Consider the following 17,597-nt stretch of genomic DNA (forward strand, 5'->3'; position numbering starts at 1 on the left):
CTGGTTCTTAAACTCTGACTCAAATGTAATAGCACAAACTGGGACTAGGCACAAACACTGAGATTAACTCTCCATTTCTAAATCAAACTACTGTATATGTTTAACCTAAGCTTTAGTTTCACATTAAAAACGTGGACTGAGTGCCACTTTAGTGCTTCCAGTAAGAGCTTTTGTCACCTGTTGGTTTCCAGTTAAAAATTCAAACACCTTCCTGTGCAGTTCTGTGCATTTTCCAGCATCTCTGCATCATTCGCAGCTCAAGTCGGTCCACACAATAAACTTACAATAGTGTTCCCAATGGTCAACATGAACTACGACATTCCCAGTTAAACCTCAGCTAGACATTCTACATGTTGAGATGAAGCAACAGAGAAAATAAAATACCTTATATTTCCAAAGTAATACATTTTCAATTCAGAGTCCATTTTGTTGTATTGCATGTCCCGAGATGTTAGTCGTTCCTGTAGCGCTGTGGTCTGTACATCGGAGGGAGACTCATGCAACAAAGCAACAGACATGGCATTCCAAAGGCCAGTGTGAGGATGGGTTTGTGTGTTTCCTCTGAAAGGACCGTCAGTTTGAAGGAGGGAGTGTGTCGTGCCTCAGATGGCTTTTACACAACTAGTGAGCAGAACACCAACAACAACACCAGAGTAAAATACGTTTCCTTGTAGTCCTGCATTTCCAGTATGGAGTGCGTTCACACGTGTGCACACACCTCATCACCATCCTCTGCCTACATTACGCGCACACACAGATTCAGATGTATAAATAGCACTTTGTACCTATGCATACTTTCTCAATAAGCTGAGCAGATAACTTCACGCCTGATGGGAGGGGGTTGTTACTTTGTGATGCTGAGATGATACGTGGCCGACAGATGAGCCGGCGCTGGCAGCTCGCCAGAGGAGAACAGAGTAAGGCAGAGTTGTCCGTTTGCCGCTGTGACGCTCCAGGCCTGGAGGCTCTTCTTCAGGGGAGGGCGGTGGATTTTCCCTGCAGTGTTGTCTGATACAAAAAGAGCAGAGGTGCGTTGCCAGGGGGACTCTGCCCAGCTTCACCGAATACAGCTCATCACTCCAACCTTCTGTCCTGTCAGTGGTTTGAAATGGATGTCGACCAAGCTGACGCCGTGGATCTTTTGAGGAGAAGTGGGCGCGGGTGGAAGAGGTGGAAGGGAGGTGGGGAGCGGTGAGGTGAGAAGAGGGGGGAAAGCAAAGAAAGGGTGGCACTATAACTACTCCGCGTTGGAGGTCGGTGTCTCGTTGAAGTCGCTGGCGCGGCTGTCGGCGTCGTCGTCTGACATGTCGACGGAGGCACCGTCCAGGTTGAGGTTGCGGCGGCCTGATCGGCTGGAGGAGAAGCTGCTGACCGGACCTCCACGCCTGGTCGAAAGAAATCAATGATACAAGTTAAACCTCTGCTGCTTACAAGGATAAAAAATATGCAAATACACTTTCTTGGTGGGAGTAGATGAGAAGATCAGCACCCATGTACAGTTTGCTGAATGTGGAACTGGAGCCAGGAGCTGATTAGCTTTTGGATTTGGTTGGAAATCTAAAAATGTTACATAACATATATATGTACAAATTATACACATGCCAGCAAACTAGAAAACGTTAGAGGAGGTGGTACAAATATTTATGGACTTTGGACAGAGCCAGGCTACCTGTTTCCCTGCAACATGGATTTAGGAGGGGAAAAAAGCAGTTATATTCATATTGTTGCTTTTTTCCCCCATCCAAAATCATTTAATCATTTTTACTCCTAAATCCGTGTTTTCCTCGTGTTTCTATCTTTGTTGATGGAAACAGTCCTGAGCTCGACAGTCGACTAGTAAGGTCTACCCTGGAAGCTAGAGTAAACAGAGGTACGTGATAAAAACACACGCTAACACTGCTCTCTCACATGAACGGAGTTATGCACACTCAGTGTTGTGTGGTAAGGAACTGGTGGATGTTGCAAAGCATTTGTAGTGATATTTTGAGCATTATATAGAGAGTCGCGGTTAGAAGAACTGCCCCCATTGCTTCGCTGTTTAACTGCAGTGTAGTGCAGCTAGCAGGAGGGCTAGGTCCGGGCTGCACATAGTTTTCTCGGATTTTTTCCTATGGTCGCATTTTTTTTTTTTTTTTTAAATGCCCTTAAATTTCCTTTGTGGAAGTCAGCAGGGAATCTGAGCACATTTCTACCACACAAGCAAAAGCCAAGTTTCACCTGAGGCGGTTCTTGAGTGAGTTGACCTCTCGGGTGAGACCCTCACTGGCCTCAGTAGCATCGTCCAGTTCCCTCTGCAGCTTCCTGCGGGAGGCGTTGGCCCTGGTGGCTTCCTCCTCCGCCTCCTCCAACTGACGCTTCAGCTGCTTCAAACGAGAGTTGGCTTTCTCCATCTGAGCAGAAGATGGACGCGTGGGGAGAAAGATGGGAGAAAGTGAGAGGTTGTGGATAGTTGGCAGAACTATTCAGTGGGAACATAAGTAAGTGAATCTTTCTACGCATGACACTTTGCTGGCCGTGACTCAGTACCTGCTCCTTGTATTGGTCGGCATGACGACGCTCATCCTCCACCTGCATCATCACCTCCTTCAGTTTCTTCTCTGTGCGACGAACTATTTTGTTGGCTGCTGCTCGTTCCCTGGAGGTTTAAACAAGACTCAAATGAACTTCATCACTGACAAACATCAATGTCTCACAAGTGAAGTCAGAGTGATGTATTGATCCTTATTTATCCCTAGTACAGAAAATCTATCCAGGTATTCAAAACTTACTTGACTTCCTGCTCAAGCTGATCCTCCAGCTGCAGGATCTTGGCGTCCTGGGCAGCGATGGACGCCTTAAACTTTGACTTGACAGCTCCTTCCAGCTCTGCTAGCTTAGCTTTCAAATCCTGTATTTATGATATCACAACTGTTAGGATTAGCAGCAATAATAAGTTATGTGCATTTCATTTACAGCGATCCCTGCATGTTTAAGTGCTTACAGAGTAGATTTGAAAAAACAGGAAATATGTTTATTTGCAGTTAGGACCAAGGGGGCAGTTGTCGGTCTGAGAAGTGAAGCTCACTTCCGCGTTCAAAAAACTGCAATCCCCCCGGCTTCCTCTGGGGGCTGGTGTCAGAAGGGAGCATTCCTCATAGAGCCCCATGTTAAAATCGCCGACTTTACGTCCTCAATAAACATGATCAAAGCCTGGTACCATTACGTTTTTTGGTCTCAACCGATAGTTTCTACCCCCGCACACACTCTGAGGGGGGTGAATTTTTTTTAAAACTCTACCGTTTTACTGTTATTAGGTTTAAAATTCTGGCCAATCAGGGCGCGGAAACGTTGAGTGACAGGTCCGGAGACCGCTGCTTCGAGGCCAGTGGGCGGGCTCTCGGCCGGCTAACGGCCGCACCTCTCCAAATATGGCAAGTAGAATCCAACATGGTGCGGTTCAAACCCCCGTAGTAGCGGCACAAAACAGACTCCCCCAAACCAATGGGTGACGTCACGGACGCTACGTCCATTCTTTTTACAGTCTATGGTTAGGACACATTAAAGCTTCTCAGTCAGTTAATAACAGTTAATGTGTATGAGCACACAAGACCTTGTTCTGTCGTTCCATCTGTTGTCGAGCATTTTCACTCTTCTGTGCAGTGCTGCGCTCTCCAGACAACTCAGTGTTGAGGCTCTCGACCTAAGAGAGAGAGAGAAACAGGGAGAAACAGGGACAGGTTGATGTAAAGTATAAACTCATTTACCTAATGCAAAGACTGATCGCTGAGTGCAGCAGTAGTGCTCAGTTACGACATGTGATGTATTTACTTGTCTGACTGTGTTTATTCTTGTCTTTTTGTTTAGATCAACACATTAAGGAAGCACAGTGATTATGACTATTACAGCATTTCCATCTTGCAGACAGTCTACCTGCAGGGTGGTTTTTCTGAAGCGGTCGTTGAGCATCTCCATGTTGCCCTGCTCCTCCTCCAGCTCCTCTTCCAACTGAGCGATACGAGCTTCCAGCCTCCTCTTCTCCTCCAGCAGCGACGACCTGGCGCACAGATTTCTATTACATTTCTTGTCCTGACAACTACCTACGGAAGTCATGGCAGGTCCCAAACAAACAGCTTTTACTCAAATCATCGGATAAACAAGGTGACACTGACTTTCCAGAGACGCTGTTGGAGATCTCATCAGCCAGCTCGTCCCTCTCCTGCTCAGCATGTCGACGGGCTCTCTCTGAAGCTGCATAGTCCTACACGCAAACAAACACAAATTAGGGCAAAGCACTCCACCATTTCCTGTGCAGCTCACATCAATCGGCAGAACAAGTTCACAAATCTGAGAGAAGTTAAACAATGTTAAGAATCAGGATCTCCACCTCCTGCAGCTGTAAGATTTCAGCTTCTAGGCCCTTGAGTTTCTTCTCATTCTCCTTGGACTGGGTGAAGATCTCATCCCTGGAGGCTCTGGCCTCCTCCAGCTCCCTCTGATAGTCCTTCATCTGAGCCTGCATGAGAACAGACACAGTGTGGACCAAGTCATTGCAGTGGTATTGAGGAATACACAAGCCGAGGAGAAGTAGTGAAAAGTCATTTTTTAAGCCTCAGACCTGAGGTGTTATTCAGGAAACAGGTGTGTTTTTAGGATGTGTACCTGTAGTTTTCGGAGTTGTTTGATTGACTCGTCCCTGCCTTTGGTGGCAGCTTCGATCTGTCCCTCCAGCTCATTCAGGTCCATCTCCAGCTTCTTCTTGGCAGCGACAGACAGAGCTCTCTGTTTCCTTTCATCCTCCAACTCTGCCTCCATCTCACGCACCTGAGGGAACAAAACAGGTCACGTTAAATCCAGGGTTTCTGCACTGAAGGCAAATCTAAAAGGGACAAATGCTAAACTGTGTATAATTTCTTTATTTCTCAAAGTTTTCAGGGTTAAAATATAAAACCTGGTGATCACTCAAGTGCTCTGTGTACCTGTTTGACCAGGGCCCTCTTCTTCTCCTCTCCCTGTTCATCTCTGGCCTGCACATCTCGGTCAAACTGGGCCTTCATGGCCTGCATGTTGACCTCCAGACGCAGTTTGGCGTCTTCTGTGGCCTGCAGCTCGTCTTCAAGCTCCTCCAGCTGAGTCCTCATCTCGTCCACCTGTTGCTCCAACATACGCTTGGACTTCTCCAGTTCATGGACCTGAGATACAGAGTCAGGAGACACAAGACAGTGTGAAATGACGACAGGATGATGAGTCCAGGTGGAAAGTCCCTGGGAAAACCCTCATGGCATTACAAAAAAGGTGTGTTAGTAGGTCAATGGTCACTCACGTTCTTCCCTACATCGTCCTTGGAGCTCATCAGGTCCTCCATTTCAGCACGGAGCTGCTTATTAAACCTTTCCAGCTCCTCTTTAGCCTCCAAGGCCTCCTCCAGAGCTCTGGCCATAGATAGAGCCTTGGTGTCCTTCTCTCTGGCCTCCGCCTCTGCACGGTCACGCTCCTCAGCGTAACGAGCGGAGATGGTCTTCTCCTCAGCCAGCATCTAGTGCAGACAGACAGACAAAGACCTTTTATACACCGACAGCCCTCGATGACCTCAGTGTGAGATTTCTGAAACATTTTTAGGGATCCATTTTACCTGGTCAAACTTTTTCTGCTTCTTCTCCAGGTTGGAGACAATCTGCCTCTGGTGGTCCAGGTCCACCACCAGGTCGTCCAGCTCCTGCTGCAGTCGGTTCTTGGTCTTCTCCATCTTGTCCATGGCCATGGTCTTTTCCTCCAGACGCTGGCTGGTCAGCTCCATGTCCTTCTGGAGTTTCTTCTTCAAATCCTCCAAGCTCTCCATTGCCCCCACGTCCTCCTCCAGCTTTTTCTTTGTCTCATACAGCTACAGGAAAAACGCATCATTGAATGTTCTTTACAAAGTGAGTGTTAGAGCTGATTTCACTTACTGGTATATATAAAAACATTGCAACAAGCCAATCATCTAGAAACTTTTGCCTGGCCCTTCCCTTAGTGCTGAGATGAGTAGCAGTGCTACAGGAAAAGTGTGTCACCCTAATATTAATATCAGTGACGACAAATCGCATCAGTTGACCTGGAGGTAAGTAGCTGATTCTGAACAAACTTGTCTTAGAGGTTCTTTTTTTAGTCAATGAAATGTAAACACAATAGTACATATTTGACCATTTCTTTTTTGACAATTTAGAGGAAGCAGTGCTCCCCTTGTAGCCTTAGAACAATTGCCTCTTATATATATATATATATATATATATATATATATATATATATATATATATATATATATATATATATATATATATATATATATTGCAAGTGCCCTGTGGATGCATGTTGATGAAACCTATCTAATTAATGTTTATTGTGTGTAATTGTACCTGGGCTTGCACTGACTGCAGCTGTTTCTCTAGGTTGCGTCGTCCCTCCTCCTCCTCCTCCTGCTGCTCCATCAAGGTGTTCTTCTCCACCTCCAGCTGGCGGATTTGGCCGCTCAGGTTCAGCTTCTGACGCGTCTCCTCCTGCCGCAACTCCTACACAACAGAGCACAGACAGAAATGATGATCAGACAAAAGAAAAGCAAGGAGACCTGTGTGTTACATCTCATGTAAGGTGCATTTTCACCTTACATGAGACTGGAAATGCTTTGATGTCTTTCTCACCTCTGAGTCTTGCAGTTTACTGTTCAGGCTGTCAACTTCCTTGGCCAGTTTGACACCTTTCTTCTCCGCCTCCTCCAGCAGACCTGAAACATTGTCCAGTTCCGTCTAACAAAAGACAAATATAGGGTTATGATGATAGAACAAAAAACTAATCCACAGTAAAGCAAAAATATTGACCTAAAGTCACAAAACATAGTTGTTGTTCTTATAAGTCAATTCATTTAAAATAAAACATCCAGGTCTGTAACTTGTGGAGGTATTTACCTGGAGTTTGTGTGAACGTTCAGCCAGCTCCCCCTTGGCCCTCTCTGCCTCCGTGGTCCTGGCCATAAACTCCTGCAGCTGGCCCTCCAGTTTCTTCCTCTTGTGCTCCGACTCTGTCTTTGCTTGCTGCAGACTCTTCACGTCACTGGCCATTTCTCTGTTGTCATTCTCCAGACTCTGCTTGTTCTTCTCCAGGTTGGCTTTGAACTGCACAGGACAAACAGTAATGGTGTTAAGATTTCACATTTGTAGTTCTATAAGGTTTCTATGAAATGATCAGAGCGTAGATTGGGATATAATGATCTGGAACAAGCAGCACAATCGACTCACCCTTTTGGCTTGGTCCAGCTGCTCCGACAGTTCCTCCAGTGCTGTTGCATGCCTCTGTCTCATTTCCTGGATCTGGGCCTCGTGGTTTTTGCTCTCATCATCTATGGCCTTCTTCAGCTCTGCAACCTCTTGTTCTCGCTTTGTCCTGAAGTTTAGACCCAAGAGAGAGGATTAAATGGACAGGACACCTTGAAGGTACAGTATGAAAACATCGCTAGTATTGTTTGAATTAAATCCAAATGAACTGTCCTCTGAGCAGGCAGTCAGGGTATATTGTCACATACAGAAATGGGGGGTGGGCAACAGACCAGCTGTAAGCAAGCACCTGAGTTCCTGCTGGGCAGCAGTGGTATCCAGCGTGTCTTCCAGTTCTGTCTTCAGAGCCTCAAGCTCCTCACTCAGGTCCCTCTTCTGTTTTTCAGCTTTACTTCGACATATTTTCTCTGACTCCAAATCTTCCTGAAGCTCAACTAGCTGTGCCTGCAGCTCCCGAACCTGCTTCAAGGCGTTGTTCTTCTGGACGGTTTCTTCGTCACTCCTGGGGAGGAAGACACAGAGCACAAATTGTTTTTTACAAAGCTGACCCTAACAGCTCAACTTAATGACAACAATGAAAACATCTCCTCAGCTTAGAACTTCATCAAGATCTGAATATCTTACCAAATTAATATTAAATTAACTCTAAACATTTGCTGACCTTACTGCATTTTTGATTGATTGTCATTGAAGTAGACGTCTAATGCAAGGAGCACTCTGACCTGGTCTGGTTTCATCACATCATTAGTAAATGTGAACAGTTTTGATTTGTTTGTATCTAAGTGGTGAAACGTGTGCTGTAACTTGTGTTATAATTTTGCTCTTATGTTATTATAGACGCTCTTTTAAAGATGTTAATTCATTCATTCATATTCAGCATTTCATTATATTTCATCAGGCACTTTTCAGTTGCTCTGTTAATAGTAAATCGGCCGCTTTGGGATGGTTAAATTAAGTTTTGGGTCCTTTAAGTTTGCAGGTGTGTATTTGAGTGTCGATGTGAACCAGGCTGCTCTAGGTTCTTCTGACATAAAGGATTAAAAAGTTAGTAGCTATTGCAGGTAAAGCAGTCCCAGCAATTCAGCACCACAGCCCTCAGAGTTCTTCAGTCTTCAAGTGACCTGGGTTTTTTTTAAAGGCGCTACATAAATTAAAGTTCTTAGTGTGTGAAAATGTGTGAAATGACATCTGAAATGTGTGTCACAGCAGGGGAAATGGTTTTCTCTTAAGACTGATTGATTCAATAATTTGGTTGAACCTACTGATGATTTGGTTTGAGAATGATATTTATTGTTTTAGCAATTCAGAAAAACTCTAAATGAACAGCAAATCAGCAATGGTCTTTTTAACGATTAAATGAGGCCAATAGTGCACACATGGTGGCAGTGTAGTTAACTGTTCACAGCTGAAGCTGCCTAAACAAAAGCATGTGCATGTGTGTGTGTGTCTACTCTGTCACAGGAACATACAGTGGTAGAGAGCCTAAGTGAAACTCATGCTGGCTTCATACCTCACTTATGAAGATTAAACACTGAATGTCATAATAATTCTGTTTAATAATTAACACAGTGCTCCACTTTGATGAAAGGCACTAATGATTCCCATATCCCCATAATAAAGCAATTCCCTATTCTCCAAACAAAGATAATATAATTGCTCTAAGAATAGCTGCAGAATTTAAAATGAGGCACATCAAGTGTAATGAAAGCTTAATTATCTGAAGCTGTGACTAAACTGATGATTTCTGTGTGTGAAATGAGTGAGACAGAAATTTTCCATCGCCCGCTGTATCATGACTATTGTCCTGGCGATGGGAGGAAATTACTGAAAGCCACATTCAAACGATCTGAGCTTACTCTTGAGCAACAACACAGCTGCATGTGGTCATATGCCGGTAAATAAAGGAAGTAATTCAATATGGCCAAAAGTGTGGAAAATAAGGAGGAACATTTTGATGCCGGGTTGAGAATGGGAAGACACTGGCCACAACACAAACATTTCCTAATGAGAAAAAAAAAACAGTTCACAGTGAAGGAGAAACTGTTAACAAGCCTGACAGCCTGATTTCATCCATTTGCCCCATGTGGGAACACTAGTGCAAAGCCCAGAACTGAGAGCATCAATCAACATCAATTTGCCTGTAATAAGACACGGCTACCACCATGATGAAAGGACACAGCCGACATCATGACGGAAAACACTGCAGCTGGGAGTCAGCGATGAAGTGTGGACGTGTGCTGGCTGCAGCTGCTGAGGAGGACGTTAGCTGTAAGTCGAGTTCAGAGTTGACTCTGTCTGTGTTCATCTGTCCTGTCTTTGTTTGAATGTCTATTTTAAGTAGATCTATTGACTTAGCTGTGCCGCAGTGAAGTGTAGTTGTCATGGAAATGGGCTCTATTGAGAGGATGTGTGGGAATATATACACTGAAAATGAGAAACATAACAAATGGAGATTTACCAGAGCAGTTCAAGGTTTGCAAGTGAGGCAAGTTTGCAAACATCTGCAAAATACTGGCTTAAATATAATTCAGTGTAGAGTGTAGAGTATCCTTTAGCACAAGGTTAAAATATTATACTTTTGTACAACCAAATGTTATATGAAATTGGTTTATTATCATCAGATGTTTATTTTTGTACTTGCAATTAATGCCTATAAGCTTAAAATAGCTATCTTTGGGGTTTCCAGCCACTTAAAAGCAAAAAAGAGGAATTCCTCTGATGCTATTTTTGCTCAGTTATTATACTGGGGTCATATGACAAAAAAAGTATAAGAATCTCCCTGATTACAAGAATTTTGTTGATTCAATTCCAGTTCATTTTTTCTTTTTATAGATTCCCTTTCTTGATGAGTAATTATGTCATGATACCATATTTATTTTTGATGTTGTTGTTTGCTAAGGTACATAAAGGTTGAGAAGATGGATTAGAGGAATGAGAAAAAAAGCTTAACATAAACAAAAAGAAAAAAAAGGAAGGAAAGAAAGAAAAGGCCCAAAGTGTGTCAGCAACATAAAATATAAAACTGAGCCATGAATGATTAAACATGAGCTTCTCGTTTCATTACTATGATTCTATTAACTTACTAAATGTTCTATTTCAAAGTTATGAACAGTACCACAGTTGAGTTGGCTGATTTGGAGACTACACAGTTCATCACTGCCAACAAGCTCATGTTTGGATTTCATTCTTCAGTGTTTTATTTCTGCAGCAGTTGCCTGCTTTAGTTTTCTTGTTTTTTTTTTCTCTAGTTTTGACATTTTGTTTGTCCTTATGTCTCTGACTGACCTGGCCAGAGCAGCCTGCAGTTCCTCCTCCTTCTTGGTCAGCTGGATCTTCAGCTCCTCTATCTGGACCTGTAGCTCAATGATCTGGTCCTGCAGGTCAGTCGTCTCAGCATCCAGTTTACGTTTGGCTTTCTCCAGCTCCTGGCGGGTTTTCTCCTCCTTCTTTAAACGTTCTGAAGGGAGGCACAAGTCAAACATAAAAAACAATTAAATAAAGAAAATGGTAAATAGAACAAGGCCAATGAAAATACACTTTTGGTAAGAGTTCATCTCAAGAAGTGAATTGGCAAAGCAATGAGTTTAGAGGGGTTATAAAAGGTCACAGAATGTGACAAACCACACACACTTAATCTCAAACAGCCTGACACAACTAAAAGTAATTAGATGAACTGCTTTGCAGTGCATTAAGTAATCACAACTGTAAACAGTAAATTTACCCAGTTAATATCACAGACAGTCATACTGCATATCCTACATCTGACCTTTGTCGAAAGTTGTTCTTTAACTGAGAATATTTATTGTTTACTCATTGTGTCCTTATTTTGTTCCCATTCATGGACACAATCAAAAGCCAGAAGAGCAGCTAGGTGGCAATCCTCACCCTCCAGGTCAGCCATCACCATCTCTTGCTTGTTCTTGACCTTGCCAAGGTTCTTTGCTTTTTCCTCTTCCTCCGCCAGCTGGGAGGTCATCTCACCAATCCTGTCCTCCAGCAGCTTCTTCTCCTGTAAATTAAAATCAAAGTGTGGTTTAGGCAAAGTAAAAAGTTGTGAAGATTTACATCAATGTGTGTTCTATTTTAATACTGGTACAGAAATTAAATTTTTTCATTAATAAAATATCCATATCATCACTGCTTTACTTTCAATGATTAAGAGTTAAAGAACTCTCTGCTTCTTGTTTGATTTTATCTTCCCATCTTTCCACATACAGTATAATCTTCTCACCTTGAGGAACTTTGAGTTTTGATCCTCCAGCAGCAGAATGTCTTCCTCCATCTTCTTGATCTTCGCCTCAGCTGTCACTTTATCCAGCTGCAGCTTCTGTCTAGCAGCTTCCTCCTCATCAAGCTGCTCCTCCAGGTCCTGTTGAAGCACCCCCATATAGTCAGAATGGTACAACCTTTTTTTTCATAAACCAAGTAACACTAGCACCTAAATGTGGTAGTTTTATTCTGACCTCATCATTGAGTTTTTGTGTCTACAAAATACTGTACAAACCTGGATGTGTGACTGCATCTTCTTCTTCTCATTCTGAAGGCTTTGGTTCCTCTCCTCCTCTTCCTCCACCCTAGACTCCAGGTCATGAAGGATCTCCTCCAACTCTTGCTTCTTAGAAAGCAGGCGAACTCTCATTTCTTCTGCATCGGCATTCAGCTCCGTCTCTGCTTGGAGTTGCTCTGCTAGAATATTCTTCTCCTCGACGAGCTGGAGAGAGGAAACAGTTTAAACCTAGACTTCTTATCCTCCTTACTTCCTCTCACAAATTGAAATAATGCTTCACTTTAACAGATGACATGTTAAGGGTTAGGGCAGGGTTACCTGTTGGTGTTTCCTCTCCATCTCCACTATCTCATTCTCCAGCTTAAGCTGTCTCTCCTTCACCTTTATCAGCTCCTCATCTTTGGCTTGCAGCTCCTCCTCCTGCCTGGTTACCTGTAGCAGAGGCTTCACCTGAGGGAGAGAGGGGTGGGGGGTGAACCTCTGCCTGTTTAAAATGTCTTAATCTTAATCTTAAATACCATTTTCACAGTTTCACTGGAAGACTGATGAAAAAACCGGCAGGGGAAATAAAAGGCATGACTATTTATTTAGTGTTAGTATTTATGGACATCACCACAGCATCAGAACTCCTCACTGCTGCATTTAATAACAATTTCCATGAATATGAATTAATTCATCAAAATGACCTGGACCCAGAAAGGCTGCCAAGAAATGGACTAAACAAATAAAAAAGCTTTTGAAAAAATTTACTAAACGGTCCCTCATGGTGCTGACCAACACTACACATACTCCAATACTATTGCTCTGATACTGTAAGTTAGAAAAACCTTGACCCAACATCCGTTTGCTGGCTTGTTCTAGAGGATGGTTTGCGAGTGGATGGAGTTTGCTTAGTTGCCATGGAAATGTAGATGTTTGAGCTCCTTTCTCAAGTCAGTGTAGAAAGTTTAAATGTCTGAAATTCCTTGGTAATAGAGCAAACTGTACCTGTTGATGAAGAACATGTGAGAGATTCTTATAGAAGGATTATTTGTTTACCAACACGGCAGATGCGGGCGCAACCTGACTGCATGTTTTCTCCATGGATCTGGTTGACTCAAAGGGATGTTAGCTAGTGATGTTGTCACTGTACTACAATAGTTTATCACCTAGTGTTAAAAGTGTGTTTTATACATAGACTGTAGGTTTTATAACGGCACCTTGGTGAAAAGCCTCCACCACTGCCAGTGTCGTAGCTTCAGATAAGCAGCACAGTTCCTCTGGAGGACCTTCAGTGCACTCAACTGCTGCTGCTTCTTAGCAAAGGCCCTGTTGGAAAAAAAAATAAACAAGAAAACAAATCCATGTAAGAGCACACCAGTGTTTTTGTTGTTTTTAAGTCTGCAATGATATTTTCTGCCTGTTGGGGACATGCAACAAAAAACAAGTTCTGGACACCGGAGTCTTATCATTTAAGCTTAAGATACTTGACAAATAGTTATATAGCTTATTCACATTTGGAGTCAGCCATCTGACAAAGTCAGCTCTTTGTTAGCTCCTCTTTGGTCCCCACCAACTCCTGAGTGAGATACAATATCTGGTTCTTCAGCCACTAAATAGATACATTAACCAGCTACCTGCTAACATTGTGTGTCTGCTATTTGGTGCTGAGTAGATCGTTCATAACAAGTTTTTTTTGTGTGTGTCTTTTTGACTCTGTTATGAACAATGGGATTACTGTACTTAAATGCATCTTGGCTATCCAAATACAGCTATACATGTATGTATACACCCCAGAAATGCAGACTTGAGACTCACTTGCGTGCCAGGTATCCGCGACACACAGACTGGAAGTAGATGATGATGTCAGTGATCTTAAGGTCTCTCTCCTCCTCCAGGTGAGCCAGAACACCTGTTCTGAAGAAGATCTTACTCTGACCAATGCGGAACAAGTTGGGGTCCAGCTCGAGGGCTCGGATCTATAAAATGAACACAGAGTTGGTGAGAAAAAAAACCCTGTGGCCTGTGGTCCCTGTGGTCACCCTCATATTTTAACAACTTAACAAGAAAGGAAATATTTCTTGTCAAGTCTGACATATAATTTAGCATTACAATCAAAAGCAAGTGATTGAATGTCATTGTCACGCAGTTGTGACAGTGGTTGCTAAGCAGCAGTTATAATGATGCTTACATTTTTACACTGATTGACTAGCTGAGTCAAACTTACCTATGCTCCATTTTTCTGTCAATATTTTTCATGGATGTAGGTTAGTAGCTAATCAAGTATCTGCATACAGCCAGCCCAAAACTACAAATTCAGCATTTGCCTCAATTGACTTGTTTCCTTGATTCATGATTTGGATTGTGGAAAACTCTATGCCATCTCTTTTGCTAAAACTTGTGTTTACTGCTTTACTGCAAGTGATAGGACAAATGTGCTACCATTCTTTCACAGGCTTGTTTCCCATCCATAAACCCCTTGGGGATCGCGTTGGGTGTCAGGATCTCATATCTGCAAACAAAAGAAAATAAATGAAGCCAATCTTTCCTTTGTGTATAATGGAATTGCCGTGTTCAAAAAGCTTCTTTGTTGCTTGTTACCTCTGTCTGAACTCCTGGAAGACGATGCGGTTGGGGAAACCCTGCCTGCAGATGCGAATCCCCTCCAGGACTCCATTACACCTCAGCTGGTCCAGGACCAGGTGAGGCTCTAATTTACCCGACTGAAGGCAAAAAAGACATAATAAGGAAGAGATACATGAATGTGTTAACTGCTAGATACAGTTTCATCTCTCATCTAAAACAACTACTGTATTTGGATCCTAATGCATCATGTGTGTCGAATATTATAGAGAGGAGATAATCCATGTAATGTACATAGTGTCTCCGATATAATTTAAAAAGTTACAGGCCCATCACTTTCTGCTGGTTGACATACAGCTTCTTTCAAATAAGTTTTAAATATTTACTCTTTTTTCGTGGTTGGGGATAATGCAGCGAACAAAGTTGGGGTTCGTGTTCCTCAGTGTGGCCATGAGTTTTGTCAGTGACTCCTTGTAGAGTTGCCCCACTGTGCGAAACATGCCTTTCTTCGTTTTGTAGGTAGCACCAAAAGCTGTCTCGTTCATTCCTGCCACTTGGTCCAGACCAACGATACGGTCAACTGTAGGGGAGATGAAAAAAAAAGAAAAGAAAACTTGTCAGTGCACGAATAGCACACAGAGCAGCACACCCTCACTGGTTGTAACACAGTGACATAATGTAACTACATGACCAAAGTGCAGATGGATGAAAGAGACAAGATGACACACTTTTATCAAACAGCAGCAGTCTAATAACATTAACGTCTACCACTACCATTAGCGTCTGCAGATGGAGATGGAGCATAAAGCCTATTAGTTCCTACATACACAGCAATTTGTGGTACCTTAGAAGGAAGAACCTTGTTTTTAATATGACTCAATACAAATTAATGTCTGCAAGACCTGAAAGCTCTTCTCGGGTCCACCTGAATGAAAAACAATGCTTGATGGCAGCTACTGTATATTATATAACATTTTACTGTTTATAACACAAAACCTGCACCAACATGGTAAGAAAACATTACTCAAAAGAGGAAGGAATTACCTGTTTTTGGGGACTACTTACAGGTACTGTATGCATTTAATACGGCAGTGACTATTTAAGAAAGTAGGTGGGACCAACTCAAATAAAATACAGTGCCCTTGTTCACTGTAATGACAGAATATTGGCTGACTAATCAGTTTTTTGTCATTTCTGGACAGTATATCAGGATTTAACAACAATGACAACACTTGTTAACTGGATCACTTCGTTAGTTTTGGACTTTTTGTGGAATTTGTTGACAGAGGAAAAATACTGAATATCACCAGAATTATCCAACAAATGTTACGTCTTTATATTCTCCCACTTCTGTCAGCAGAACTATTCTACAACAGCTCAACAAAATGACCCAGCACATGAGTTACGACTTAACACTGAAATAAATATACACCATGTCACTTATTAATATCCCACTGGCAAAATTAAAGTTACAAGTATTATGAGTCACTGCTGAAGTTTGAACTGAAGTGATGCATGGCCTGCTGTCTGGACCTTCTGCACTGACGTCTGTGCTCAGAGCCAAAGCAAATACCAAGAGCAACATCTGGTTTCACTTCCCTGCTACCGTGATCCTATCTAGGAAGGAGGAAGGCGGGAAATTAACATCATTAAAAATCCTTCAGTCAAGCTTCAAATCCTTAATTTGCTCCTGGATGTATAACATCACAGAGGAGGGACTCGATCAGAAATAAGCAATGACGACTCCAAACAGCTGCACTACATCCTGAATGCTTGCGTCAGGATTGCTAACCATATAAAGATCACAAGACCAGTGCTGGCCCATAGAAACACTGACACAAATTAAGGCACATTGGTTGAACTACAGGGAACTATTGACTCTATGCTACTTCAACTCATCTAGGATATAGGCACTACTGCTTTTGGCAGACATTAGCCATGCAGCCTGGAAGCAAATGGGAGCCATTGTAGCTATGGCAAACACAGTACCGGCTGAAGCATGAACCATAGAGCCAGATCTGGGCAAAAATATACAAATACAGAGGTGAACCTGCTCAGAGAGCATTTCTGTTTAGTCTCCCCAGACTTTGAGCAGTGTCGTTTCAAGAGTCAACACTGTTCATTTTTCAGCTATTAATATTTTGGCCCAGGTCTGCTACAGCACGACCCAGTCATTCACCTGCTGGCTCTTCCAGACTAGTGACATTGTCATAGAATGAAGCCCTTTGAATGGTCTGAATCTCTACAACAGAGAAAGAGACAGGGAGGGGAGGCCATGTTACATTATTTCTTGGAAACCATAGACGTACAAGCCTGAGACAACAAGGCAGGCAGCTGTTGTTAGTATGGTTGAGTGAGAGTTTGTAAACTGAAAAGCAAACAGATAATGAATATCATAGGATGTATAGTGTACACAGATAAAGGCATTAGTGTGGAGTGAAGTTTTTGGAGATAAAAAGGCAGTTACATACCATCTTTCCACAGCTCAGCTATGAATTTGTCCGTTGACTGATGCAGAAGAGTGGCCACATTGTCGTTTAGAGGGTCCATGTTCTTCATTAACCATTCATCGGCTTTGTAGTCCACCTGTAAAAATTGAGTGGTGGAACTCAGTGATAATGATAATGTCACTAACAATGACATGTCTTTCCATGCAGTGTTACCTATCAGGTTATATAAACATAGAAAGAATCACTTGAAGGCAAAACTTAAAGACATATTTGTAAGTCTGTCTTATTGAAATGATTCAGACTGTACACATCATTTAATTGTTTGCGTAAGCCAATCTTGACAACATTTACAACAGCTTCACAGTGTTTTAATTCTCCACAGCGACATTATTAGACCTCAAAAGTTTGTGACTGGTGTAAAACGACACTCCACCTAATGACAAGCAGATGTGCTGCTCAGCTGGTCTCTCTGTGAGGCAAATGCTGCTGTTTCTTCTATTGCATAACACCACTGACAATGTCCAGATTCACTCCCATATAATGTCATATAAATCAAGGATTCAGTACTTCTCTAGGACCCCCCGACAGGAGAACCATGTGTCATTACTTTATCACAGCCCTGACAGGCAGAAATCTTTCACTTGATTATTACAGGAGAAGATCATGGAGGTAAAGAGATCGCTTGGAAAATATGAAAGTGGACAGAAATAAATAAGTTGGTCCAACACATGATTTGTGTAGTCAAGTGATTTAGGGGTAAGTCATGTCTCACACCCATGTAAATGTACTAAATGTACT

At 42.6% G+C, this 17,597-nt stretch overlaps 1 protein-coding gene across 3 annotated transcripts in view; it reads right to left on the reverse strand.

Annotated features, from left to right (window-relative positions):
* Positions 1–385: 385 nt before the first annotated feature.
* The window catches only part of myh10 (myosin, heavy chain 10, non-muscle), a 52,483-nt gene continuing 35,271 nt past the window's right edge, over positions 386–17,597 (reverse strand). For all 3 annotated transcript variants that reach the window (XM_085773804.1, XM_085773794.1, XM_085773784.1), the window contains 28 exons: positions 16,821–16,935; positions 14,736–14,929; positions 14,368–14,489; positions 14,209–14,278; positions 13,585–13,745; positions 12,987–13,095; positions 12,106–12,237; positions 11,785–11,991; positions 11,512–11,649; positions 11,166–11,289; positions 10,566–10,737; positions 7,570–7,782; positions 7,245–7,389; positions 6,915–7,121; positions 6,651–6,755; positions 6,369–6,521; positions 5,609–5,857; positions 5,300–5,512; positions 4,956–5,168; positions 4,639–4,800; positions 4,364–4,492; positions 4,149–4,237; positions 3,910–4,033; positions 3,590–3,679; positions 2,769–2,887; positions 2,527–2,635; positions 2,218–2,390; positions 386–1,385 (listed from right to left, as the gene is read on the reverse strand). In XM_085773804.1, coding sequence (XP_085629930.1) covers positions 1,238–1,385; positions 2,218–2,390; positions 2,527–2,635; positions 2,769–2,887; positions 3,590–3,679; positions 3,910–4,033; positions 4,149–4,237; positions 4,364–4,492; positions 4,639–4,800; positions 4,956–5,168; positions 5,300–5,512; positions 5,609–5,857; positions 6,369–6,521; positions 6,651–6,755; positions 6,915–7,121; positions 7,245–7,389; positions 7,570–7,782; positions 10,566–10,737; positions 11,166–11,289; positions 11,512–11,649; positions 11,785–11,991; positions 12,106–12,237; positions 12,987–13,095; positions 13,585–13,745; positions 14,209–14,278; positions 14,368–14,489; positions 14,736–14,929; positions 16,821–16,935 — 4,185 coding nt within the window. In that variant the 3' untranslated portion in view covers positions 386–1,237. The remainder of the gene's footprint in view (positions 1,386–2,217; positions 2,391–2,526; positions 2,636–2,768; positions 2,888–3,589; positions 3,680–3,909; positions 4,034–4,148; positions 4,238–4,363; positions 4,493–4,638; positions 4,801–4,955; positions 5,169–5,299; positions 5,513–5,608; positions 5,858–6,368; positions 6,522–6,650; positions 6,756–6,914; positions 7,122–7,244; positions 7,390–7,569; positions 7,783–10,565; positions 10,738–11,165; positions 11,290–11,511; positions 11,650–11,784; positions 11,992–12,105; positions 12,238–12,986; positions 13,096–13,584; positions 13,746–14,208; positions 14,279–14,367; positions 14,490–14,735; positions 14,930–16,820; positions 16,936–17,597) is intronic.

This window comes from Trachurus japonicus, chromosome 1 (genome assembly GCF_045865225.1).
Source record: "Trachurus japonicus isolate A0001 chromosome 1, Traja_1.0".
Lineage (NCBI taxonomy): Eukaryota > Metazoa > Chordata > Actinopteri > Carangiformes > Carangidae > Trachurus > Trachurus japonicus.